At 51.7% G+C, this 27,415-nt stretch overlaps 2 protein-coding genes across 3 annotated transcripts; one reads left to right on the top strand and one right to left on the bottom strand.

Moving 5' to 3' along the window:
* Positions 1-1,606: 1,606 nt before the first annotated feature.
* Positions 1,607-23,923, top strand: TWF2 (twinfilin actin binding protein 2). The gene is made up of 9 exons (XM_027836911.1): positions 1,607-1,755; positions 8,472-8,549; positions 14,064-14,242; positions 14,626-14,721; positions 18,344-18,448; positions 20,171-20,296; positions 21,388-21,538; positions 21,780-21,901; positions 22,828-23,923. The coding sequence occupies exons 1-9, from the start codon at positions 1,731-1,733 to the stop codon at positions 22,993-22,995; spliced, it is 1,050 nt and encodes a 349-aa protein (XP_027692712.1). The 5' UTR covers positions 1,607-1,730; the 3' UTR covers positions 22,996-23,923.
* Positions 23,924-24,191: 268 nt separating this feature from the next.
* On the bottom strand, positions 24,192-26,461 carry LOC114024223 (hyaluronidase-2-like). 2 transcript variants are annotated; one of them, XM_027837228.1, is made up of 3 exons: positions 26,164-26,228; positions 25,632-25,728; positions 24,192-25,433 (listed from the first exon to the last, which is right to left on the bottom strand). In XM_027837228.1, exon 3 carries the CDS (start codon positions 25,416-25,418, stop codon positions 24,990-24,992), a length of 429 nt encoding a protein of 142 aa, XP_027693029.1. In that variant the 5' UTR covers positions 25,419-25,433; positions 25,632-25,728; positions 26,164-26,228; the 3' UTR covers positions 24,192-24,989. The 2 variants fall into 2 exon arrangements, with proteins under 2 accessions (XP_027693029.1, XP_027693028.1); XM_027837227.1 differs by lacking the exon at positions 25,632-25,728 and having other exon boundaries at positions 26,164-26,461.
* Between the last annotated feature and the right edge of the window lie 954 nt (positions 26,462-27,415).

Raw genomic sequence — 27,415 nt, forward strand, 5'->3', positions numbered from 1 at the left:
TCAGTAACCAAGGCCTTCATGAAACCAAACTATAAACATAAATAAAATCTTTCTCTATTTCATACTGTCTAGATGAAAAATCCCAGGAAATGGTAATTAAGGTAGAATGGTAGGTATACTCACTGCATTTGGAGTCCAAGGATTTGGGTTTTAACCCTGTCCCTAGTACTTGCTACCTGTTTTGTGAACTTGGGGAATTCATCTCCTCATCTGTAAAATTCTCTAGATCCTCCCTAGGATCGAAAGTTTCTTCCCTTTACTGCCCCTGGGGCTGAGCTGGCCCAAGCGGGTCAAAGATTTAGGCCTGGAAGCGCCCCCAGGAGGCCATCAAGTCTAACCACTTCCTTTAACAAATTAGAAAAAGGAATCCCAGAGTGCTTCAGCAGCTTACCCAGGTTCACACAGCTAATATGGGTTTAAAGTAGGATTTGAACCTAGGTCTTCCTGACTCCAAGTACAGTTCTCTCTCCACTATATGTGGATAGATAGTACTTTATCCACACTGCCTCTTTCTTTGGTAGGTGATTTGACTGTAATGTCACTTAGGGAACCATCTCTAGCCAGCCTCACATAAGACCAAATTTCATATCCCATCCAGCCATCCACCAAAATCATCTAATCATCAGCTCTGTCACTAGATGCATGCAGCCCTTCTGTCCCCTTCCCTTCATTTCATGCTTTGGACACAGTAATCAAATCCATACTACCATTGCTCCTGGGAAGGAGAATGTCAGTCAACTCCCCAATGGATTACTTTAGCATCCCAGTGACTCTCCAGACCAAAGCTTCCTTTTCCAATCACCACTCCCCTGTACGTCATCTTCTGTTAGAAAATAAACTTTTGTTTGTTTGCTTGTTTGTTTTTTTGTTTTTTTTTTGTGAGGCAATTGGGGTTAAGTGACTGGCCCAGGGTCACACAGCTAGTAAGTGTCAAGTGTTTGGTCTGAGTTCAGATTTGAACTTAGGTCCTCCTGACTAACTTACCTGGCACATAGCACTTAAGAAATCCTTTTTTATTCATTCATTTATTCGCTCATTCATTCATCCTTCCATCCAGCTATCCATTCATTCCAGCTGTAAGTTTTATGATCATCTGGAGCGTGGGGCCTGGCATGGTGGCAGGATTGATAGCGACTAAGGGAGTTTAGGGAGGGATAAGCTCGACTTCTGCCCAGGTTCTGACAGAAATCACAGGGCTGTTAACACCAAGGTAGGCTCTTAGTAGAGGAAGGTGGAAGCTCCCAGTTTCCTCTCTCTGCCAAGCTGTGTTGCTCATAGCGTCTTCTTCCGCTGGGTGGACTCCGTGCCCTCCGAGCCGGGCGGGGAGGACGCAGTAAGAGCCCCGGGCAGCCCCTCCCCTGCCCCGACGTGCTCCTGGATGGTGCAAGCCTCCACCTTCACCTGCACACGCTCTTCTGCATCCGCCTGTCCTGATCCCGCCCCCCTACGCCCGGCGGAGCCCCGGGGAGGGAAGGTTCTGGGGGGAGGGGATTCTGGAGCTCCGCCCCGGGCCGGCCCCCCGAGGGGCCGGGACGGGGCGGGAGTTACTGCGGCACCGCCCGGGAAGCTTCGAGTGCCACATCCTCTTGCTCCTGCAGGTCCTGCTGCTGGTGTTGCTTCTGCGCCTGCTGCTGCTGCTGCTGCTGCTGCTGCTGCTACTGCTGCTACTGCTGCTATCGCTGCTATTGCTGTTGCTGAGGAGCTCGGCGGAGCTGGGCCGGCCCGCGGCCATGGCCCATCAGACTGGCATTCACGGTGAGCGAGGGCACTGGGGCCCAGCGGGGGATGGTCCAGATGGTGCCCCCCCCCCCACTCAGGGGGCGGGAGGAGCCGCCTAGTTCACCAGCAGCCCGGGCTCCCTTCTCACCCGCCAGCGACCCCACCCCCACGTCCCTGGTCCGCCTTCCATCTTCCCTTCTAACGATCATCTTCCCCCACCCATCGCTTCCTTCCCAGCAACTGGGGCCCACGCCCCGGAAGCCTTGGTTGCACCAGTCGGGCTCTGGGATGGATGCACATGCATCTGTTTACATGTATGTGCATGCACCCATCCATGGGTGCATGCGTGTGTATGCAATGTATGTGAGCGAGTGTATGCCTTACATGTTGTCTGCTCTGAATGCATCCTGTAATAACTGCACCCGTTTCTATACTGCCTTGAGGCTTACAAAGGGTTTCCTTCTCACCGACCCCTTGAGCTTTGTGTTCATATGTGTAATTGTATGTGTGTGTGTGTGCTCTCTGCATCACAGGGGGCATTTGCACATATGTGTGTGTTTGTGTGTATGTCTGTGGATGTACCGTGGTGTATGGATGCACTGTGATCAAACAGCCTATACTTTGATTATTTGTGCACGTGGGTGTACCCAGTGTTTCTGTGCTGCTAAGGAGTGCCTCTTGAAGGAATTGCCCCTACCTAATCCTCTTCCCTACCCCTTTTCCTCCACCCAGCCTTATCTGAGAACTGAGCACTATACATCTCTTGTACCCTCTGGGAAACTGAGTGACCCATAGACTCTAGAGGCTGACCCTTGGAGATATTACCCAAACTCAGCATCTCCCCAAGACAGGAAGAAGGAAGAAAGAACCCAAGGCCGTTTGGAGCCTTTCTAGGGCTGTTTCTTCCTCTAAAGTGGCTGCATCTGGGCTGGGGAGGGGCAGCTGTGCCCAGTAGCAAACCAAACTAGTCCGGCTGGAAGGGACATAGAAGCTTGAAGCTGGGTGATCTTAGAGCCCTAGAGATGATAGGGGTTGAGAGGACAGAGGATCACAGGCTCAAAGCTGGAAGGACCTAGTCCAACCTCGTCATTTTACAAGTGGGAAAACAAACTCCGATTGGTGTGGAGACTTGCCCCGTGCTCACTTTGGGAGTGAATGATAGGGCTAGGACTCCTTCACCCCCACCAGCTCACATCTGATGGGTGGACCCTGAGTGAGCCTCTTCCCCTTTCTTGACTCCAGTTCTTCCATCAATAAAACGAGAGGGTTAAGCTAGATTAGGTTTCTTAATTTAGGGGTTTCTGATTTCAGGGGGTCCATTAACTTGGATTGGAGAAAAATGGATCTTTATTTCAATATAATTGGTTTCTATTATGATACTGTATATCTTATACATTTAAATGCATTATTTTGAGAAGGGGTCCACTGGCTTCACTAGACTGCCAAAGAAACCCAACACAAGAAAAGGTTAAGAGTCTCTGGACTAGATAAAACTCTTCTTCAATGTGGTATAATGGAAAGTATCTTTTAGATTTAGGTTTACAGGCCTTGATTTTAAATCCTGGTTCTGCTTCTGAGTGTTTCTGTGACCCATGCACCAAGTCCCTTTATTTCTCTGGGTCTGCTTTTTGATCTGTAAAATGAGAGGTCTAAAGTAGATCACCTCTGGAGGGTCCTTCCAGCTCTTAATCTAGGAGTTTGCGATAATTCTCTGGCCCTCCGGTTCCTTCTCTGTCAAATGAGAGTGCTGAATCAGATGGTGTCCGAGGTCCTGTCCAGCTCCGCCATTGTGGTTTTTCCTCCTGGTATATATACCCTCGGTATCCTCTAGATTTAGACCTAAAGCTCGCTGTGGGAGTCATGGGGTGAGGCTTCAGTTCAGTGGCAAATGAGCTGAGAGATGGCTAGGTCATTGGAGGCTTCTTACTATAGTGACTGCTTCTGCCACCCCATTGGTTCCCTGGGATCTTTAGGAATAGTAAAGGAGGCCTTGTTGGTGGGAGTCTCTGGGGGGGGATGGTGCAGCTGGAGGCTAGGAGTCCAAATAGTGTTTAACAATACCTACAGTTATCTGACTTCAAAATCTAGGTCAGATCATGCCTGCCAGGGCTTTCTGTAGGGGTTCCTACCACGGACCCCCTGCTGTGAGCTGTCAAACTGTATTAGGTTCATGATAGGACTATATCACTTGGGTCCAGCCTCACTGGTACCCGTGGGCAGCATGTCTGGGGTCGATGAGAGACTGGGGCTGGCCCAAGTTCATCTCGAAGGGGTGGCCATCCTCATACCTACTATATGTAAAGGCAACTTTTGTCCTCTGGCTCCCAAGGCTGACCGCTCAGCCCTTGGACCATAAAGTTCATGACCCCTTCTCCCCATGCCACCTTGGAAGCCCCATGACCAGAGAGTGTGACAGGCTTCCCAGCCAAACAACCCTTAGTCTCCTAGACCCAGCTATCTCCAGCTGAGGATGACTCAGGCCCCTCTGCATGAGGTCCGGGGTCCCTCTCAGATACCCCTTCTTGTCTTGCAGGCTGAGGCTCCGAGCGTTGGGGCTGGAGCTTGGTGGAGATTGTCTCTGAACCCTCAGGCCCTCCCTGTTCTTCGCTCAGAACTGAGGGAGGTGGGAGCAACCATCGCAAGTCTGCTGTCTTCTGGCTTCCAGCTGGAGAAAGGGGGTGGGTGATTCAGGCTTTTGGAGTTGCATCGCCTTCAGACAGGACTAGGGAGGCAGAGATGTGGAGAGGTGCCCATACCCCAGCAGCCTCAGGGGCATCTTTTCTTCCTCCCCCTCTTCCCATTTCTTCTTTCTGCAGAAAGTTGGCCTTCCCACCGTGGCACAGTCTGCTCTTACCCCAGTTGCCTCCTGACTCAAACCTTGGACCTTCCTCTCTTTCCCTCCTCCCCTCTAGGCCCTAGATCTTCCTTTCCCCTTCCTTCCCCCACCCTCATTCCTTCCCAAACACATCAGTGACTGAGGGAATATCTGTCTGTCCCTGAGCTGGAGCCATCTGAGGGATAGGCAGACTCAGGCCTCCCAGCTTAGGGTCTCAGCTCCCAAACTTGTCCTCATCAAGGGAAGTTGTCATGGATGCCACAGAATATCAGAGCTTGGAAAGGCACTGTTGAGACAATCCAATCCAACTCTCCCTTCCGCCATGTTATATATGAGGAAATTAAAGTCTCAAGAGGGGAAGGTCCACAGTGAGTTAGTGTCAGAGACAGACCTGGGACCCAGCTCTCCTGGGCCAGGGCTTTCCCCAATACAATAAACTTCCTTCTCTAGGGACTTCGGAGAGAGGAAATAACCTGGGTTGTGGGGATGAGGAAATCATGTTACCTTGGCTGTCTCTTCATCTTCTTCTCTTACCTCCCTCCCCACTCCTCAGATTCTGGGCTTCTTGTCTCCTCTTCCCAACTCTTTGCCCATCCCCCATCTAGTCTTTAATATTTCTATCCCTTCCCGTGCTCCAGCCCCTTCCTCCATCATTCCCCCCAGTTAGGCCCACCAGCCTCTGAATTGCCTTCAGGCTGATCCTTTGTGGGTCCCCTCTCAGTGGAGGGAGTTGAGCCTGTAACCCAAGGAAGCTGTGCTGGGGCCTGGGGAGGGGCCCCATGAAACATTTATGGGGAAGGCTTAGCTCAGCTCAGCTTTGCTCAGCTCCGGTGTCCTAGGCTGGACCTGGATTATTGATGGGGACTGACTGACTGGTGGGATGGACCAGTAGGGGGAAGGGAACGAGATCAGTAGGCTGGGAATGGGGTAGGGTTGGGGAGGCCAAAAGAAAAGGAGATGCTGAGAAGGCAATGGATTGGAAGTTGATCGATAAGTCTATTAATAAGCATTTATTAAAATGCTAATTCTAGGCACCGAGCCACGATCCGGTGGGATAGGAATTAGGGATCCAAAGAGAGTGGAGGAAAGGATTGGGGAGGCAACAGGTTAGGGATGGGAGGACATGGGGACCAGAGGAAAGGGCAGTGAATGTCAGCAGAATAAGGATTGGAGAAGTGGGGAAACCAGAAGAAGGGGGATTTCATGGAAATTTTCATTGGGAAGTCTGTAAGATTGAGGCAAGGTGGGATGTGGGAGCCTGGGAGGTCAGAAGAATGGGGCTCAGTGAGCTAGGGGCTAGGGAGCCTAGGAGCCTTGTGGAATGAATTGGGAGTCTGGGAGAAGGTAGGGTCTGTAAATTTGGGATGGGTTACTGGGGAGGCCAGGGGGGTGGGGCTATGGATCAGGAATGGGGACAGAACCAGGAAGATCTTGGGAATCAGTCATGGAGCCAATAAGCAGGATGGGGCTTCAGGGTCGGCAGGCTGGGGGTCAGGGAGGCCAATGGAATTGGAAGGCTGGGAAGGCCAGAAGGAAGGGAAATTGGCAGGTCATCAGTTCTTGTTCTGAGTGACAGGGACTTTTTCCCTGGCTCTCGTGGCACAGAGCTTAGGGTTACTTTCTCCTCCCTGGGGAAGAGAGGAGTACCTTTTTCCCCTCAGCCTCTTACTATTCCCTCTTCCCCCAAAGTTTTCTGTTCTGTTAGGATTATGATGACAGTGAATGGCTTATCCTAGGGGTCATCTAGTTTAATCCACTCATTTTACAGATGAGGAAACTGAGGTCCAGAGAGGGGAAGTGAGATAGGGATTTGAACCAAGGTCCTATGGCGACACATTCAGTACTCTTTCCGCAAGATGGTAGGAGCAGACTCCCATTGCCCTGTGGAGCCATTCCCCAGCTTTTTTCTGTAGCACCAGCAAAGCCCCAGACAGAATATGGAGGATGGGGTTGGCCAGGACCCCTTAGAGGTGGGGTTACTAGAAACCAGTCTGGAGGAGCTCCAGTGCCCTGCCCCTCCCCCCCACTTTGGAATGGGATTGGGGGTCAGGGACCTGGGGGTGTGCCTCTGCTTGTTTATATCCCAGAGGGCTGGCTCCTCGCCTAAGTATAAAAATACCCATTGACTTCAGCCCATAACTGTGTGTACAGCATCACACATTCTGTTGCGTTCCTACTCCGTGCCAAGGACCCAAGGTCAAGAGATCTCAGCTCCAGACTTGGGGAAGCATAGACCTCTCTAATAGTCTTTAGAGAGGTCATTCAGGTCATCGCATTTATCCCCCTGCCACCAGGAAGTACAGCCCTTCCCTCCATCCTCTTCTGTCCTCTGCCCCTGCCTCCCTTCATGACCCCCACTCACCATTTTTCCAGGATGAGAAGTCCTTGCTCAGCTTACCTGCTTCTTCCCATTGCGCTCCCGCATGGCCTCCCCACGGCTGGTTCTCTGCTGTCGAGGGCCTGGCATTAGCCAGGGTCTGTCCTCACTGACGCTGCTGTGGCACGTGGCACATTCTCTGGAAGCCCGTGGAAGGAAGGCCTCCCCTGTACCCTGCTCTCAGCTCCCCAGACTACCAGCCTTCCCTTGCGCAGCTTCCGAAGTGCTCCCCTCTTCCAGGCAGCCTGCCCTGACTACCTGGAATGAGGAAGCAGCTCTCTCTCCTCTGTCGACCTCAAGATCCCACTGATACTGGAGCTTCTTTGGGGCTGGGCCATTTTTCTGAGCCTCTGGCTTGGTGTGGGCAGCATTTGACATCCTGGCACTGCCCAGAGGGCGGGCACCTTGGCCAGCAGGCTCAGTGTGCTGCCAGCTTCATAGATGTACTCCATTGATGATGAGGCTGGACAGGCTTGAAGGGCTATAAGCATGCAACTGTGTTTGTGTGCATTAGAATATACCTACATTTTTAGGTTTATGTCATTGCAGGGGTGTCTGTGCACATAGGTAGCTGCATACCTGTATATTCGTGCTTGTCCTCTATCACAATGCAATATCATGCATGCACAATGCACACATGAGTACATGTGCATGTGAGCACGCATGTGCAAGCGAGTACATAAGTGTGTATGCACACATATGTACATACTTGTGTGTACTGTATATGTAACCACGTGCATCTGTTCTCATGAGTCATTTATGTAATTGTGTGCACACGTGTGTGAATGAGTATGCATGATCTTGGACTGTAGAATGACTAACCTCTTTTCTCTCTTCTAGGAAGTGCTTATTGGGAAGGGGGAGGGCCTGGGTCTGAGTGTGAACAGGAGGTACAATCTTAGGCCAAGGTCAGCACATTATCAGTTCACGGTCTGCTTTTCAGGGGGCCAGGGAGTCATGTGTCAACCCTGGGGTGCTTAGGTTATGTTAGGCAGGTGGAGGAGGGCAGTGGCTCCCAGACTCTCAAGGGGACTGATTGGGGCCACAGGATACTTCTTTGGGAAGGTTGGAGAAATTGTAGTGGCAGCCATGAAGTGGACAGAAGAACCAAGACGCAGGGCTGGGGGTAACCGGCCTCAGATATAGTGGGGCTCGTGAGCTGGAAGCATCTTCCTGCTGGCCTCTTTTCCTTGAATGTGTGATTCTTGTAGTGGAGATAGTGGGGATCAGAGTGGGGTGCTGGGGAGGGTAAGCCTTCCCTTCCCCCCACCAGACTCCTTGTCACCTGATCTGGCCCCCGGCCGTGCCCGAGACACCATCAGCTAAATTTGGGAGATTATGTTCAACTGACCTCGGGATCAGGTTGCCTGAGTCACATGGTGGGGCTCTATTTAACTCGAGGCCTTCAGGCCCCCCCAAGTCTGTTATGCCCTGCTCCGGCGGACTCTTCTCCAGGACTTGAGCCTGTGGCTACGTGTCCGTTCCCCCTGGTCCTCACCTGACCGGCACCTCTGACCATCATGTTTTTGGTCCTTGTAGCCACACCTGAATTGAAGGATTTCTTTGCCAAGGCACGGAACGGCTCTGTTAGGCTCATCAAAGTCGTCATTGAGGATGGTGAGTATCTCTATGAGGGGGCAGGTCATAGGTTGTTGTCATATGGAGAGTTGGAGGGTAGCTTGGAGAGGGCTCAGCTCCCCCTTCCCCTCCCTGCTAGGAAACCAAAGCCCAGAGAGGGGAAGGTACTGCTCCAGAATTACACAGCTGGTCAATGAAAGAGCAAGGATTCGAACCCGAGCCCCTTTGAGTCTAAAGCCAGACTCTTTCCTCCATAACTTTCCGTAGGGTTGATGGTTGTGGAGTGAGGGGGAAGCGGGGTTCTCTTCCTGGCCATTTTGTTTACATTTGGGGGGATAAGGGTTTGGGGGTCAGAGTGAAAATATGGATGTCTCAGGATTAGAGGGAGTTTTAAGAGTAGGGGTGAAGTCAGAAGATCAGAATTTTAGATTCAAGGCCAGGGTTAGGGTTGTGGATAGGGGAAAAGGTGAGAGAAGGCCGATCTGGTTTCTGTTTCCTGGTGTGTGTGTGGTCTGTGTGTCTGTGTGTGTGGTCTGTGTGTGTGGTGTGTGTCTGTGTGTGGGTGTGCCTGTGTGGTGTGTCTGTGTGTGTGTGTGTGTCTGTGTGTGTGTGTGCAGAGGCTGGGGGAGAAGGGACTGCCATGCACCTGGAAAAGTTTGGGGAGGTCCATGTGTGGTCAACCTGCTCCTTCGCTGGTGAATTTGGATTCTGTCATGGCTGCAGATGGTAGCAGTCCCAGCTTGGGCTGAGAAGGAGCAGAGAGTCAGTGGGTCTTGGGAACCTCAAAGCCTGAGCCACAAAGAACAGCCCCAGATCTGGGTCTGCCCTCAGGGAGCTGACCATCTGGGGGAAGACGGGGACAGCTAGAGAGGAAATACAAAGGGGTGGATCTAGCCCCACAGCCTCTACCTCTGGGACGAACTGTAGTCTAGGGATAGTCAGGGAAGCCTTCCTGGAGGAGATGGGGCTTGATCTGGGCCCTACCGGTTGGGTCTGCTTTACAGATGCAGAAAGATTGGGGCATTTTGGAGTGATCCCAGTATGTGTATGCGATGAAGCTAAGGAGGAAGGTCGGGATCACATCGAGATGTGTCTTAAATGTCAGGCTGAGGGTTTGGGACTTAATCTGGTGGGTAATAGGGAGCCATTGAAGATTCTTCAGTAGGTGAGTGACTGGATCAAAGCTGGACTTTGGGTTCTGGTGGAACCCCTCCCCTCCCCTTCCTACCCTGAGGTAGGAGTGTTCTCTGGTGTTGGGCCAGAGATGCAGGGGCCAAGGGAGGGGATATTTAGGCATCCCTCACTTTGCACAATGAGCCCTGTTTTTGAAAGGTCTCAGGTGAATGTAGCATCCATCAGACCCTCTTTTCCACGCTTGGGCTAAGTCAGATCTGGCTGCTCCTAGACTGGACCCCACAGGGACGGAGCCTTTCCCCTTGCATTTGGCTTTGTTGTAAATGGTGACCTCAGTACCAGGATTCACATGTATCATTGGCTTAAATAGGGACCTTCCCAGGCTCCAGAGAGCCGGAGCGAATTCCAGATTTGGCCCAGAAAGCTGACTGAGCCTCTTCTGTGGGTCCCGCCTGTGCTCTCTGGGGGCCAGGGTTAAGGGGGTCAACCATGGAGGATTGTGGAATGGCCTCTGACTGCAGGGGCTCTCCGGGCTGTCAGTTCCCCTGCTGTGCCTTACTGCTGCCTGCCCGTTGCTGTTTAGGGACCCCACTGGGCTGGGCCTCGGGCCCAGTAGGTCACTGGCGTGGCTCCCGAGGATGTTGGTGAGGCTGCTTGGCCTCACATCTGTGTTCTCACATCTCAGTTGGCCCTTATTGGGGGGAGGGGGCAGGCTCCCTCTGGCAACTCAGCATCTGATTTCAGCACTGCTACCCCCAGGGACCCACTGGAGCCCATCTGGGGATTGCTGACTTACTGTTTGCCGAGGGCGGGGTGTGAGAGGGGAGCCAGGGAGCAAGCAGAGCATCTCAGGGTGCTTGTTACAAAAAGGTAAACATGGATCAATCCAAGGACGAACCTTCGAGCATCCAGAGCCGTCCAACGGTGAACTTGGCCGTGTAAATATGAGTTATCATGACTACTGCTGAGTTCGTCGTCCCTGGAGGCATCCAAGCAGATGTCTCTGAAGCCCCACTGGTTCCTTGGTTCTCTGACTCCCCACTCAACTCCATCCTCTGCACAGATGCCAAGGTGATTTTTCTAAAGTGTAATAGGTCTGACCATGTCACCCCCTGCTCAGATAGCTCCTCTGGCTCCCTATTACCCCCAGGACCAAGTATTAAGTCCTTCTTTTTTTTTTTTTTTTTTTTGGCTAGGCATTTGGGTTAAGTGACTTGCCCAGGGTCACACAGCTAGTGTCAAGTGTCTGAGGCCAGATTTGAACTCAGGTCCCCCTGCCTGCAGGGCTAATGCTCTATCTACTGCGCCACCTGGCTGCCCCCAATTAAGTCCTTCTGTTGGTCATTTAAGAGTCCTTCACAACATGGCCACTCCCTACCTTTCCAATCCTCCCCCCTCCATGAACTCTGTGATTGAGTAGCCTGGGCCCAGTTGCTGTTCCTCGACCTTGTCCCTCCATGTCCTGTCCCTGTGCTGGCCACCCTCCAGGCCTGGCCTCCTCTTCCCCCTCACCTCCACGTGCTGGTTTCTCTGGCTTCCCTCAAAATTCAGCTTAAGTCTCCTGCTTTGCTGACCTTCCCAGGTACTCATGCCCTTCCCAGGTACTTATGCCCTTTCCATCTTCTCTGTATATATCTCTACTATCCCTGGTTACCACGTTGTCACCCCCTGTAGACTATGAAATCCTAAAGGCAGGGACCATGTTTTTCCTTTCTTTTTATCTCCAGTGCTTAGCACATAGGAGGCCCTTAAAATATTTTGAATTGAATTGAATCTAATTTCAACGTAACCAGTTAACAAGTAACTAGATTGCAATTCTCTGACTTTCGCTCGGCTGGCTGTGAATCCCCCTGTCCGAGGACGAGCTGTCCTGGGCGCTCTTATCCTTCTCCTTTCCTTTCTGGTACTCTGTCACCCTGTTTCATTTCATCTCAGCTAGGGGCTCATTCCTCCCCCTGCATTTCCTCTTCCTGACCCTCAACACTCAGTCCTCACCCTGCGGTGTTTCTGTCTGTCAACTTTGTGAATAAGGCTATCTGTACCCTCTGTCTGTGTCAGTGGTCAGTGGTAGTGTTTAGAGCTGTGGACTTGGGAGTCAGGAAGACCTGGGCTGGAATCCTGTGTTGGGGACACTTACTAGCTGTGTGACTGTGGACGAGTTACTCAGCCTCTCTGGGCCTCAATCCTTCTATCTGTAAAATGGGGATAATAATATGTGCAGTGTTTATGTCTCAGGGCTGTTGTGAGGGTTTTGTGAGCTGAAACTGGCAAACCGTAAATTACTATAGAAATATCTGTTATTGTTATTGCAATAATTATAATACCTACCTTCTTCTCCCAGATATGTTGACCAGAGGAAGGTGGAAATGAGTGTGGGCCTTACAAAGTCACACCTTGCTGGGGACAGGGTGGGCTTGGCAGGAGGGAAATCAGGAGACCTGACTGTCATTTTTTCCATGCAATTCTGCAAGTACTAATTAAGCACCTATTATGTAGAGGTCCTCTTGCTGGGCTGTGGACGGTGCAAAGACAAACTCGATATGTTCTCGGTCCTCAGAGCTTGCATTTCCCTCAGGGGAAGGGGGGAAGGGAAATGTGACTTCAGGAAAATATAGCTAGCATAGCATTTATGTAGCACCTGCTCTGTGCCAGGCACTCTACTTTACTAATATTATCTCATTTTATCCTCATAACAACCATAGAAGGCAAATGCTATTGTTACTCCCATTTTACAGTTGAGGAGACTGAGGCAAACAGAAGTTAAGTGACTTGCCTGAGTTACAGCTAGTAATAGGCTGGATTGAACTCAGGTTTTCCTGACTACAGGCCTAGCTGCCTCTGTGTTAGGTAAGTATAATACAAGATAGAAAGTGATGGAGGCCAAGGAAAGTTTCAAAAAATTTTGAGAATATTTGAGGAGGTTGAGGTCACTTTCAGCTGGGGGTTGGGTCGGGGAATCAGGGAAGGCTGAATGAAGGAGGCGGCATCTGAGCTGATCCTTGCTTGCATGAGGAATGTGAGAGGCAGAGGTCAGTGGGGAATGCACCCCAGGTATGGGAGATAGCTGGCTGGACTGTCAGATTTGGGGAACAGCTGGTTTACCAGCTTGGGTGGAGCATAGGGTGCATGAAGGGACATAATGTGGAATAAGGAATGCAGAGGTCAGGATGGACGGGGCGTTCAGTGTCAGCCTGACAAGTTTGTAGATTTTCCTCATGGCAGTAAGGAGCCTCTGAAACAGGAATTACATGGTTATTCCCAAGGCACAGGTCTAGGGAAGGTTATTTTGGCAGCAGCAAGAGATAAGACGGAGAGATAGGTAGAGGATAGAGCATTTATTAAGCACTTGTTGTGTACTGGGTACCATGCTGAGGAATACAGTGAAAAAGCCAATGACACAGTTCTGGTTTTCACATTCTAATGGGAGAAGATGGTACATAAAGGGCAACTGAGAGAGATTTGAGATAGATAGAGGCCGGAGCATTTATTAAGTACTTACTGTATACTGGGTGCCGTGCTAGGGATATAATGAAAAAGCCAGCGATGCAGTCCTTGTCTTCACATTTTAATGGGGGAAGACAGTATATAAAGGGCTACAGAGAGGGGGTTGAGTTAGGTAGAGGATAGAGCATTTATTAAGCACTTACTGTGTACTGGGTGCTGTGCTGGGGAATACAAAGAAAAAGCCAGGGACACAGTCCTTCTCTTCACATTCTAATGGGGTACATAAAAGGCTACTGAAAGGGGTTTGATGTAGGTAGAGGATGGAGCATTTATTAAGTACTTACTCTGTACTGGGTGCCATGCTGGGGATATAATGAAAAAGCCTAATGGGGGAAGGTGGTACATAAAAGGCTACCGAGAGAGATTTGAATAGGTGTGGGGAAATGAAAACCTGGATCCAGGAAACATAAATAAGGCAAACGTTTGCCTGTCAGAGCCCTGGAAGGTTCCAGAGTCAGAGTTCAGAGTGGTGGAGAAGTCTTGAAACCAGTAAGACCTGGGTTCATATCCCACCTCAGACCCGTGCTGGCTAGGTGACCCTCCGAGGCTTGGAGTTTATGGGAAAATGCTAACTTGCATCAGGAGACTGTTTCCTCGCTATCCTGAGGAGATCCCAGATCTAGTCCCTGTGCCCGTGATGGATGGATTGGAGAGGAGAGACTGAGGAAGAGATACCAGTTGGAGGGCTGTTAAGATCCCCTTTCAGCTCTGACATTGTGTGATTCTGTCCCCTTTGGAGTCTAGCTTGGGTCCAGCCTGACATTTTGGGGAGGAGGCTCTGGGGCTGGGGGTTGGGGAAAGACTGTCCTGCTTTTAGCGCCTAGATTCATTATCATGTGAGCTCCAAGGTGAGGTCTGGGGAGGGGGAGTAGCTGCCGTCCTGCTCAAGGGGCTGACCCCGCCCTGCGCCCCCAGAACAGCTCGTGCTGGGTGCCTTCAGGGAGCCAGCCCAGGGATGGGAACAGGATTACGACGCTGCCGTCCTGCCTCTGCTGGATGAAGGCCAGCCCTGCTACATCCTGTACCGGCTGGACTCCCACAACGCCCAGGGCTTCCAGTGGATCTTCATCGCCTGGTCTCCTGACAGCTCTCCGGTGAGCCTCCTTCCTCCTCCCCCACTAGTGTACACACACAGGACCAGGGCCCATCAGACTTCCCCAGGCACGACTAGGGCTGGGACTGCATGGGCTGAGACGGGGGCAGTGTCTTTCTCCTGATCCTGCAACTGAGGCTCTCTTGGACCAGAGCCCTTATTGGGGAGCCAAGGGGGAAGCCTGGATCCTGCCTTCAGAGAGCTAGGTGGAGAGAAGTATGTCTGTCCTGCCCTCGGGGGGTTCTCTTGTCTGAGGACAAGATATGGTCCAGCCCTTTGATCTGAGGAAGCTGAGACAGGTCTGAACTCAGAGAGCCTCCGGTCGGAGGGAGACATGTTGCCGGCCCCTTGGTCATCAGCTGAGATGGACCCTCCCTCCCCCAGGTTCGACTGAAGATGCTTTACGCAGCCACGAGAGCGACAGTAAAGAAGGAGTTTGGTGGGGGCCACATCAAGGACGAACTCTTTGGGACAGTGAAGGTATGTCCCACTTCCCCTCGCCCCAAGGCATCCTATGGTATGAGATAGAAGGGATCTGTGGGTACCTGGAGCTGGGCACGGCCCTGATCGCTGACTCTACCACATCCTTAGGTACTGGGGCAAGCCCCCATTCCACCACCCTTTGTACTAATCAGACGTGGTCCAGGCGGGGGGGGGGTTTCTTCAGTTCCTGGCCCTTCCCCTCTCTGGCCTCAGTTTCTTCATCTGTAACATGGAGAGGTCTTTACTAGATGACCCTAAAGTTTCTTTCTTTCTGCTTCAGATATCCCTTAGATCTGTACTCTAAAGTGGAAAGAGCTCTGGACTTGGAAGTCAAGAGAGCTGGCTTCAAATCCTGACACTTGGTAGCTGCAGAACTATGTTTGTCACTCAGTATCTCACACCTCTGTTTTTTCATCTGTGAAATAGGGATAATTATACTTTTGCTGCCCATCTCACAGGGGCATTGTGAGTAAAGCACTTGTAATAGAAATGTGGGTGGTTATCACGCGGTGTCTGGAACAAAGTAGGCACGCTTAATATGCTTTATCTCTATGTCTCTATTACCCTTCCCTGATATCCATCAGTCAGTAAGCATTTATTAAGCTTCTGCTGTGTTCCAGGCACTGGTCTAGGTGCTTAGGATACAAGTACAGAAGTGGGACAACTTCTTTCAGGAAGCTTACGTTCTCTGAGAAAATGGCAGGTTGGTGTTACTGTCCCCTTTTGACAGATAAGGGAGTTGAGGCCCAGAAAGGGAAGGAGACCCAGAATCTCACGAGTTGGAAGGGGTCTCAGTGGCCATCTGGTTCCACTCTTACTTCTGGATCATATACCTGACAAGCTGTCATCCAGCCTTTGCTCGAAGACCCCTAGTGAAGAGAAAGCCCCTCTATGCCAACGTAGCCATCCTGCTTTGAGATAGATGTCATTGTTAGGGAGTTTTCCTTGATGGGAAGCTTAAATTTGCCTCTCTGTAATTTCAATTTAATTCAATTCAGTAGACATTTATTAAGCACCTACTGTGTGTCAGGGACCCTGCTAAGTGCTTCGGATGCAAATAAGAAAAGGAAAGATGGGTCCTGCCCTCCAGGAACTTAGAATTGAATGGGGGAACACAACACTAAAAGAGATGGGGAAGCTAGGAAGCAGGGTGGGGGGGAATGCCAGGGGGCACCCAGTGACTCATAAAAAGTTTTAGAGACGTGATTTCAGGGTAATTAATTATTTTATTAATTATTCTAGCAGATAATTAATAAAAAGGGTCAGTAACACTCTTAAATACCAAAGACCCTTCATGGAACTCGCTCAACGCTCATGTGCCCTTGGAAGAGTGGGTGTTCCTGAGGGTGGCAGTGGACTCTTACTGGTTAACAAGTGATGAGAGAGAATGAATATTATAGTGAGAGGTGGACCTGTTCTAATGGGAGGCTGGGGGACTGATTATGTCACCCAGGGACAAAGAGAGACTATCTCAAGCCTGACCACTCCCAGCCTTGGGCAATGTACCCTGCCTTGGGAATGCTATGGGCTAGAATTCACCTTAGGTTAAATTCTTGGTAAGATTTCATCTCATCACAGGCCCTGCCCTTAAGAGAACTAAGCTTTGACCTAATCTCCCGATGAAGGGAAAAGATGCTGGGTCTCCCCAATATTTGGTTACTTGATAACCATTTCTCTCACCAGCAGCTGTTTCTAGTCTTATCTTTCAGGGCCAAGCAGACCAGATTGAATCCCTCTTTTCCATAACAGCTCTCCAGGTCTCTAAATATAGCCCACTGAAAGTCTTCTTTTTACCAGGAAACCTCCCCAGTTCCTTCAGCTAACCCTCAAAGTCGTTCTCCATCCTGGTCACCCTTCAGTGGATCCTTTCCAGCCCTTCTTCAAATGTATGGCCCAGAACTGACCCCAGTACTCCAGGTGTGACAGTCTTTCTCTCTGGCCTCTGGCCTGCCTCTCTGGGAGCAACCTAGAAGCACATTCTTTTCTTGTGGTCAGGCAGAGAAGGTCGGCTTGCAGGCCACTAAACCCTCTGGGTCTGGCCTTATTGTAACCGTGGTCCAACCCCGGCTTGGGTGTAGCAAGTTGATTCATTTGAACCCAAGTGTGATACCTGACATTTTTTCTTTTCTTCTTTCTTTCTTTCTTTTTTTTTTGTGAAGCAGTTGGGGTTAAGTGACTTGCCCAGGGTCACACAGTAGTAAGTATCAAGTGTCCGAGGTCAGATTTGAACTCAGATCCTCCTGACTCCAAGGCCAGAGCTCTATCCACTGCACCACCTAGCTGCCCTTTGACATTTTTTCTTTAGTAAACTTCATCTTCCCAAGTTCAGCCCAGCTTCCAAGTCCGTGGAGCTCTCCTGGATGACAGATAATAAATCATAAATGCTTGTGGGTTGCTTGATCCCATAGAAGGGTCTTGGCAGTCAGATGAGAACCTGGATCTCCCAACTTCCAGCCCAGGGCTTTTTCCATCTCACAGATATAAGCAGTTAGGAATGAAGAAGAAGGAAGAGAGGGAAAGCCGGAGGGCAGGATGGGGCACTTTATGTGGTAGGTACAGGGAGGCAGATTTAGGCTTGTTCTAAAGAAAGACTTCATGATGATTAGAGCTCTGAAAAAGTGGGATAGGATGCCTGGTAGGTAGTGAGCTCTTTGTCCTTGGAGGTCTTTCAGCAGAGGCTGGCCTTGATGCCCCAGCTGAACGCTGGGCTTCCTCCTAGGAAGGTGGTTCTGGGCTGCGGCCCAGTGTGAGCCGCCAGGGGGCAGCATAAGCCCATGTACTGTCCCCCGAGTTGCCGAGGACTCAGGGTGTCCAGGCTGAAGCCTGGCCCTTCCTGGTTAGAGGGATCCCTGCTAGGCTTCCCTGCTTACTTCTTCACCGCCCCTGGCCCCGGCCTGCACTGTGCTCTCTGGACATAAAACACACAACTCAGAGTCCCTGTGGGGAAACTGAGCAACGGGGAGCGGGGGGAGTAATACTAGCTGTGGTGTGGTCCAGTGGACAGGATGGATTTGAGATGAGAAGACCTGGGTTCAAATCCTGGCTTTGTCACTTACTAGCTGTGGCTGTCAGCCAGTCAATACGCGTTTATTAAGCCCCTGCTGTATACTAAGCACTGGGGATACAAAGAAGAGCACAGAAGAAACCGTCCCTGCTCTCGAGCTAGTACTTATGTAATGCTTTACGGTAGCTCATTTTCTCCTCCCAATGACCCTGCAGGGAGGTACTGTTATTATCCCCACTTTTTATAGACTGAGGCACAGAGAGATTAAGTGATATGCTTGGAGTCACACAGCTAGTGTCCATAGCTGGATTCACACTCACATCTTCCTGACTCTAAGGTCAGTGCCCTCTCCCCTGCGCCGCCGGGATTGCCATTTCTCGAGCACTTTAAGGTTTACAAAACACTTGCCTCGTGACATTCCTGTGAGGTACAGTGCAAATATTATTTGTTGTTCCCATTTCAAAGAGGTGGAGACTGAGGGGAGAAGGGAAGGGAGATGCCTAGGAGATGCCTCCTGCCAGCATCTGTTGGGCATGCTGTGATTCCCGCGAGGGGGTAGCCGGCTCTCAACCCATCTCCCCCTTTCCCGCTCATGAGATTGTCTTCTACCCCCAGGATGACCTCTCCTTCAGCGGCTACCAGAAACACGTGTCGTCCTGCGCTGCCCCAGCCCCACTGACCATGGCAGAGAGGGAACTCCAGCAGATCCGGATCAATGAGGTGTGGCCCTTGGACAGGGGAGAAGAGAAGGTCCGGTCCCAGAAGGGGCGGACACACATCAGGAATCACCTGTGCTAAGCCTCAGAGCACTCCCATTGAGATGCTTATTGGATCCTCCCTAGCCCTTCTGGGGGCGAGTCTGGACAGAAGTCTTTTCTGCCCATTTAATAGAGAAGGAGACTGAGGCACTGAGAAACAGTGACTCATCCCAGCTTATATTGGGGAGTTGGTCAAAGTAGGACCTCTCATTCTGTCTCAGTAGGCCCCAAGGAGGTCACAAAAGTCTCCCGTCTACAGCCGGTCACCCCCCAAAACTCTCCCCTAAAGAAGCTTAATTATTGGCTTTTACTGACATTTCCTCCACAGTGCAATCAGAGAAGTCTGAGAAGGCCCACAGAGGAGTGGGCCTTCCCGAGGGAGGCGCCCTCGGGGTCCGAGTCTAGAACCCAAGGATCCTCACTCCCAGCCCAGAAAGAGGGACTCTGGCTAGGGCAGACCCTGGCCCCCTCGGTCCACAGAGGGCTGGACAAGGCAGCCTTGTGATGGATGGGGATTGCTTCAGGGACGATGTCAGACCCCATGTTGGTGTGACATGAGCTGTCTAGTGTGGGCTTGCTCTACTTAATGAAACCTTCCAGGCTTCTCCTGCAGAGCAGAGCGCAGCAACAGGGGAAAGTGTGGTGTGTGTGTGTGTGTGTGTGTGTGTGTGTGTGTGTGTGTGTGAGTGTGTATGTATATGTGTGTGTATATGTGTACATATATGTGAGTGTATGAGTATGTATATACTATCTGTGCATAAGTGTGAGTGAATGAGTATGTATGTGTAGTATATGTGTATAAATGTGAGTGTGTATGTGTGTGTGAGTCTGTATGTATAGATGTGTGTATGTATGTATAAGTGTATGTGTGAATGAGTGTGTATGTATGAGTGTTGTATATGTGCATGTGTGTATGTATATGAGTGTGGGAATGAGTGCATGTGTATGTATATAAATGTGAGTATGTGCATGTGTATGAGTATGTATATGTGTATAAGTGTGTGTGAGTGTGTATGTATGTATAGGTGCATGTGTGTAGTTGTGTGTGTGTGTGAGCAGGGCTAGCTCCTCTCGAGGATTTCTCAGCCTTCAGCCTATGGGTCGAGGGGTGCAGGATAGGTCTGACTGCAATCGTACCAACCCCCACCCAGCGCTTCTCAGGGGACATCACTGAGGGGATTTCTGATCAGGCCCAGGTTGGACTAGATCTCTTCTAAAAGTCCCTCCTCGCTTGGAGATTCTGTGATTGTTTCAATACCGTCAGCTGCGGCTTCTCCTGGGGTGGAGGAGGAAGCTGGGGTTCTAAGCCCCGGATAATCTCAGACTTCTCCCACTTTGTACCAGGGGCCTTCTCTCCCTCTTCTCCACCCCTGCCCCGTCCTGGCCAGCTCAGCCCATTCATCTTCCTCTCCTTGTTTGATCTGGAGTGTATTCTGAGAGCATCTCCCAGGGAGCTGATCCTGGGGTGGGCCCAGACCCAGAGCTCGGGAAGGGAGCCGCCCTAAAAAGAGGCTGGCTGGTCTGGGATTTGGCCTTTTCTGTAGTTAATAGGATTCCTTGCGGGGTGGGTGGGCGGGGTTGGTGCTTAGCCCAGCTGGGGGGGGGTGGCGGCTTCCTGAGCAGTGGGTGGCAGTAGGGATGGGGCTCTAGGCTCACCCCCACCCCTCCTGACCCTGTGGCTTAGGTGAAGACAGAGATCAGTGTGGAGAGTAAGCATCAGACCCTGCAAGGCCTCGCCTTCCCGCTGCAGCCGGAGGCCCAGCAGGCCATTCTGCTGCTAAAACAGAAGAAAATCAACTATATCCAGCTGGTGAGGCCCTTCCCCCCATTCCTCCAGGCTGCCAGGACCCCTGCTTTCAACCCTTCCCTCCTGTGTTCATTCTTCCCCCCCAAGACTGATTCAATCCTTCGGGCATGTTCCCTGTGAAGGACCTTTCCTTTCAGAGACACGTCCCCCAGGGTAGAGATTGCCCTGTAGCAGACTTTCTCTTAGAAGGATGCTGCCCTTACAGCATCATTGCTCTGTTAAGGAACTTCCCCTCAAAAGGCAGTTCTTTTATGGAGGGGAGGGGGTGGGGTCCTTATGAAAGAGTTTGTAGAGGAATTTCTGCATAGAAGGGTGCCCTGATAGAGGAGCACCCCTCATGATAGGAGCCGTGGGTGCCATTTTATCTGGTGTTAAAGCACTTCACACACAGAATTTCATTTTGAGGCTAATAGTAAGTATAAGACAGGGACTATGGGAATTGTTGTTATCCTCATTTTTACCGATGAAGGAACTGAGGCTCAGAGTGATGTGGCCTGCCCAGGGTCACACAAACTAGTACACTGGTTCTGAGAAGGTGTGCGCCCTATTGTGGCCGGTTATGATGGATGCCAGTTCTCCCTGGCATTGGGTGCCGACGTGAGGGCTTCAGTATTGATTGGGTCACAGTGGGCAGTGAGCAAAAAACGTTTGCGAACTGTTGAGCCAATGTCAAAGGTTGGCCTTCAACCCAGGTCTCTCCTGACTCTGGACCACCCTGACCTCCCTGCCATCATCACCTTCACTGTTACAGCTGCTCCCCTTCCTTTATCAATCCATTCCCCCCCATAGTGGGACTGCCCTTACAGAGAGGTATTACCCCCGTTAAGGACGTGGCCTTATGGAGATCTTTCTAGTATAGTAGAATTTCCCCAGTAAAGGAGCTGCCCTATAGGGACCTTTCCCTAGTAGGTTCAGCCTTGGTCCAAGGGCATCAGACGGGGACCCTCAGATTTTCCCTTGGAGAGGAGCGGTCCCTGTAGTCAAGTTTCTCCTCTGGTGCAGTTGTTTCCATGAAGGTCTGGGGAGGGTGGTGTTGGCTGGGAGCCTGGGACACCAGGGCCCAGCCCTGCCTTGACAGGGGTTGCCTCCCCCAGAAACTGGACCTGGAGAGGGAAACCATCGAGCTGGTCCACACGAAACCCACAGAGGTGGCGGATCTGCCCAAGAGGGTGCCCCAGGACTCTGCCCGCTACCACTTCTTCCTCTACAAACACTCCCATGAGGGCGACTACCTGGAGTCTGTGGGTGAGCAGGGACTTAGTACTGGGGGCAAGGTGCAGGGATGCCAGGACAAAGGGGGGGGCACCAGGATCTCCGAGGTGGGATGGAGTGGGGGAGGAAGGGGAGAGAGGGTGGTGTGGGTGCAGGTGGAACCCTGGGGTGCTGGGGGCAGAGAGGCTCCTGGAGGGAGGCTGTGCGCTCAGCTCTGACCCCCACCATCTTCCATTGGCCCATCTGCCCGGGGCGTGCCACCCCCCACCTGCAGTGTTCATCTACTCCATGCCCGGATACAAGTGCAGTATTAAGGAACGGATGCTGTACTCCAGCTGTAAAAGCCGACTGCTGGACTCCGTGGAACAGGATTTCCAGTTGGAAATTACCAAAAAGGTGTGTGTGGTGGGGGGGTAGGCCTCAGTGGAGGCTCCTGAGAACCCCACTACCTACTCCTCCTTCATTCCCCATCCATGATACATCATCCTAGACTGTTCTCCTGAAGGAGTCTCTTAGCTCAGGGAAAACTCAAAGGCTCAAGTCACTTGGGTTATAATTCCAGCTCTTGGTAATGTGATTCCCCTGCTTGGGCCTCAGGTTGCCTATCTGTACAATGGGAGAGTTGGACTAGTGTGAACTTCTAGCTCTGACATCCTAGGATGTATCTCACCAAAGCCTTATGACAGCCTGTGAGGGAGGTGGGGCAAAGATATTAACCCCATTTTACAAGTCCCAGTGAGGCTAAGGGATTGAAAGAGTGAAAGAGGCAGGATTAGAACCCGGAGGTCCCGGGTCACAGCCGAGGACTCATTCTATGTGTTGCAGAGAAGGAGGCAGGGCGGGCTTCTCACACTGATTGTCTGGAAAGGGAAACAGGCCCAGAAGGACTGAGTCACCCTACATGTTTGTGTCAGGGTTGGGACCAGAACCCAGATGCACGCCCTGATTCATCACTCAGGGCTCTTGCCCCCTTCCCTGCCCCAGGGACCGTTCCTTACCTGGGTTGGAAGGACATATGCTCCAAGGGTTCAGATGTCAGCGTTTTGGGGATATTGCTTCATGGATGTGAGAATGTGGGCTAACTATAGGTGTTGGAAACTCCTCAGAGTCAGGGTTGAGAGGTAAGAGGGCCCTAGATCTGAGTGGATCCATCTCGGGGTTCTGAGAGACAGGCGCTGGGGTGCCCCCTGCTCCTGAGCAGACTCTCTTCATTCCACAGACCTAGTCCAAGGCTGAGCGTTCTGGACCTCCTAGTTCTCAGTGGGGTGGCATGGGGGCATGAGGGCCTGTCCAGTCTAAAGCCCCCTCCCCACTCTCCCCAGATGGAGATTGACGATGGGGCAGAGCTGACGGCGGAGTTCCTGTATGATGAAGTCCACCCCAAACAGCACGCCTTTAAGCAGGCCTTCGCCAAGCCCAAGGGCCCGGTGGGCAAGAGGGGCCAGAAGCGGCTTATCCGGGGCCCTGGAGAGAATGGGGATGAGAGCTAGGCAAGGGCCCGGCCCTCCTGTACCTGTCGTCTGCCACAGGCTGAGCTGGAGTGGGCTGAGAACTGTTTGGTGTCCTCGATCACAGTGACCTGGGCTCAGCCTGACTCTGGCACCTGGAGAGGCCCCTCCCCTACCCCCAGGAGTTACTGTGTGTTTGCGCTTTCTTTTTCTGTCTCTCTTCCCCTTTTTCTCTCTCTCTTCCTCCTCTCACTGTCAACCCTGAGGGAGATGTGTGAATTCCTGTCACCCATAGCGTCACTGTCCTGTCGTCATCTGTCTCTTCTCACCGAGCTCACCCTGTGCTTATTTCCATCTTGGCCACCTTCACGTCCACCACTCTCCATCTCTGTGTCCTCAGCCCCTCTCCCCTAATCACTCTGCCTGTTGAATTGAGTTGAGCACCTGCTTTTGTGTTCTGCAGGCCCCACCACCCCCATTTGTGTTACCCCCGCTCCCATGCCTGTACCGGACATTCTTGTCCGTCCCTGCACACACCATCTCCATCTTTATCCTTCCCTGTGCCCTCTGTCCCTGTCCTCAGTCTCTCCTGCCGAGGTTGGGAGAATAGGGCTAGGCTTTTTTTCTTTTATTTTGAGATGGGGGAACACCACACCTGGCAGGCCTTCTAGGTTTTAGGGAGGAGATGGGCAGAGGGATGTTTGCTGAGGCTAGGGAGTGGAAGTGGGCTGCCTCGGGGTGAATAGGAGAGGATGTTAGCTGGGACCTGAGCCCGACTCAGTTCTGAGACCCCCACCCCCCAGGATGGCAAGTGAGCTCTGGGTATGATGGTGGGAGTTCAACCCTCCCCCCTCCCCCGGAGGCTCAGGGCTTAGCTGGGCAAGCAGGGATGGGGGGGGTCACTGAGGGAGTGCAGGACTTACTGGGCTGAATGCTGTATTTTCTAAGGAATAAAGTATTTTTAAATCAACGTCTCCATTGGTTCTTCTGAGGGCAACTTTCCTGGCAGGGGTGGGGCACTACCCCTTCCTTTAAAGGGGTACCAGTCACCTCTTGATTTGTTCATATATGTCTCCCATGCAAATATGTGTCTGCAAATAGAATCACTGAGTGATTGGGAGGGACCTCTGAGACCTCTCATTTTATGTGTTTTATGAATGTAAGGGAAAAGGCCTTGCCCTGCGTCACTCACACCTCTTCTCTCCAGCTCCAGACTGCATCAGTAACAGCTTTTTGCATCTGAAAACACTTTATTGGAGGTTTCTGAGATGCCTCCCCAGTGGCCTGTGGGGGTGGGGATGGGTTTGGTACTGATGGAGCTCAGCCTGAAGTCTTCCCCCCACCCCAAGTTTCTAAAGCTGCCCCCTCCCCTGGGGGTCACTAGCACCATTGATCACAGAAATGGAGGGCCAGACACAGCACAACAGAGGACACACAAATAGATTGGTGTGGAATCCTTACCAGCAATGAGCCTGGCATTGTGTGAACGTGTTCCTGTGTCATTCCACAAAGGGAGGGCCTCCTGTGGTCAGGAGACCTTGAGGGTGGACAGGGAGCATAAGGTGAGGAGAGCTAGCGGTGGGGCTGGTGGGGTGGGCCTAGGGTCCTGTATGGTTTGAAAGGCTCTAGCCTGACCCTTGGCCTCTTGGGGTCATAGGACCATGGGATTTTAGAGTTTGAATGGACCTTAGCTATATGATCTTGGGCAAGTGATATAAGCTCTTGGCTTCAGTAACCTCATCTGTAACAATGTTGAACTAGTGGGTCTCTAAGGGACCTGGAGGCCTAAGACTGTGGTCTTATCTAATAGTAAAAACCAGAGAGAAATGATATGCCCAAGGTTACAGCATCATAGATGGAGGTTAGATAGGGCCTGAGAGGCCCTGTAGTCCAACCTCCTAACTTAGGGAGGTAAGTGACCTGCCCACGGGCATGCACATGGTCATCATCAGAGGCAGAGTTTAAATCCAGGTCTTTTGACTATAGCTTCAGTATTCTTTCCAAGGGGCCACCTCCTACCTTGAGCTTTGAAGACCTTATTTTAGAGGGTGGGAAGGAATTTCTCCCCACTTCTGCAGGTGACTGTGGCACAGAGTCCATGCCCAGAGCCCCCCAAGGCTGGCAGCTAGAAGCGGCGGGGACAAGGATGGTGCCTCCCCAGCCTGGTTCCTTTCCTGGCACCTGTCCCCCTGCCAGCCCTGGTAGCAGTGACAGATAAAGTCTCTGCCCAGGGCCTCCTGCTGCCTGGGACCCAGTCGGCCTCGAATGGAAGCCTGGGTGTGGTTGGCTGCCGTGGTCACGTGGATCTGGAAGGTGCTGGGCTCCAGGTGCAGGTAGGTGGGTGAGTCGGGGATGCGACGGCGACAGCGGCCGTGCCCGTTGCACTGGGTCCGGCTGCAGAGGGCAGCTGCCGTGGTCACGTTTAGCACGTAAGGGCCCAGTCTGCTCAGCAGGTAATGGCGCATCTTTAAGCAGGTACTCTGGTGGGAGAACAGGGCGAAATGAGGAGGAGGGGTAGTGGCCTCTTTGGATCACCCGCTTGTGGAGGTGAAGAAACCTAGAACCATAGCAGTGTCTGAGCCAGAAGGGTATTTGAGAGACCATTTCATCCAAACCCCTCATTTTTCAGTTAGGGAAACTGAGGCCCAGAAAGATTTTAAAAAGAAAAAAAAACTTACCCAAGGTACCACAGTAGGTTGGAAGCAGAGCCAGAACTTCAGTCCAGATTCCAAATTTCTAGTCCAGGGCTCTCTCCACTAAACTATTATGTACTTCCTGTATTTGAAATCATCGAGCAAAGGGGCCTCCCTTAGTCACCCATAGGTTTGATTGGGAACTTTTGTCTTTAGTCTAATTTCCATGTCCCTCTACAAGAAGCATCAAGGGTCCCCCACCTAGGAAGGAAGACGCGACCTAGAAGCTCTCTGTCCTGCGGCACATTTCCCTAGGGTAACAGGAGTGGAGAAAACCGTGGGAGCTGATTCAGGGGGTAGGGTCCCTATTTGCAAGTCATCTCTTGATATATTTTGGCTTTGGACTGGCTCGGACTCCTGCCTCTGCTAATTCTGCCCAGGTGGCTTTGTGCCGGCTGCCGCCCATCCCCTCACACCCTGAGCTCGGCCTGCTATTTGGAAGCAGGATGTGGAGTGGCTATTTGCCGTGTTCTGCTTTCATCCCCACCAGGCTCCAGCCCCAAGCCCTTCTGCTTACCTGGTTCCTGGCGTAGTCTGCCTCCCCCCAGAGCACCACTCCCTGGGCTCCCATGGCAGCTGCTTGACCAATCGTGTGCTCCAGGTCAACCTTGGGGTTGGGGAAGAAGGGAAAATACAGTTCTATCCATTTTTCGGTCCTGGTTCAAGGCTGCTCCAGCCCCAGACCTCATCTAAACTCCCTTGTCCCCGCTACTGCCTCGTTCCTTATCTCTGTGGAGGACCCAGCCTTTGACCCAGCCCCTGCCACTGCTTCTTGGGTGACCTGATGCTGAGGATGACCAGGAGCTGGTCATGGTGGAACCACCACTCTGCCTAAGGCTGAGAGAGCCTTTGGGGGATGGAGATCGGGAATTTTGAGGGGTGGGAAGGTAAGGATCTGGGCTGGTTGAAACTCCCTGGGAATGTCCCAGATCTAGAAATACCCTCTGGGAGGGAAAATAGCAGAACTGAGAATGCTGTGTAGTCACAGTGCCAGGATGACAGCTTCACATTCACGCAAGGCAGCTCAGTTCATCGAGACCAGTGAGGCCAGTGGTCTGACTCCTCCATCCACACCAAGCTCCAATTGCCAGGGTCACAATTTCCTTCCTGTACCCTCAACCTGGTGCACGAGTCCCTGCACATAGGAGGTGTCTAGTAAACGCTTCCAGGATTGAACCTAATTCATAGGAATCGGAGCTGGAAGAACCTGAAAGACCATCTCATTCAGACCTTCCTGCAGATGAGCAAGGACTGAGAGAGGGAGGGGAGGCAGGAGAGGGAGAGGGAGGAGAGGAAGGAGGACGGGAAGGAAGGAAGGAGGAAAGGAAAAACGGAAAGAAGCATTTACTAGACACCTACCATGTGACAGCTAATGTAAAGCTAATTGCTTTACAAATATTATCTCATTTGATCCTCACAACAACCCTGGGAGTTAGGGGTTTTTATCCCCATTTTAGTTGAGGAAACTGAGTCAGGCAGAGGTCAAGTGATTCGCCCAGGTTCACACAGCTAGTAAATGTCTGAAGCCAAATTTGAATTCAGGTCTTTAGGACTTCTTCATGCCACCTAGCTGCCTGAGGGGAGTGACAAGCCCAAATTCAGCCAGCTAGTAAGAAGCAGAGGAGGAATTTGAACCCAGGTCCTCTGGCTTCAAGTCCAAGGCTCTTCCTTCAGTACCAGACTGGCTCAGCCTCCCCTGCCACCCCTTTGCTCTCCTTTGCCCAGAATCAGCCTCTCATAGAGGTCCGCTTACAGCCACACCTACAGTC

Source organism: Vombatus ursinus, unplaced genomic scaffold, assembly GCF_900497805.2.
Source record: "Vombatus ursinus unplaced genomic scaffold, bare-nosed wombat genome assembly UNPS02014820.1, whole genome shotgun sequence".
Taxonomy (NCBI): domain Eukaryota; kingdom Metazoa; phylum Chordata; class Mammalia; order Diprotodontia; family Vombatidae; genus Vombatus; species Vombatus ursinus.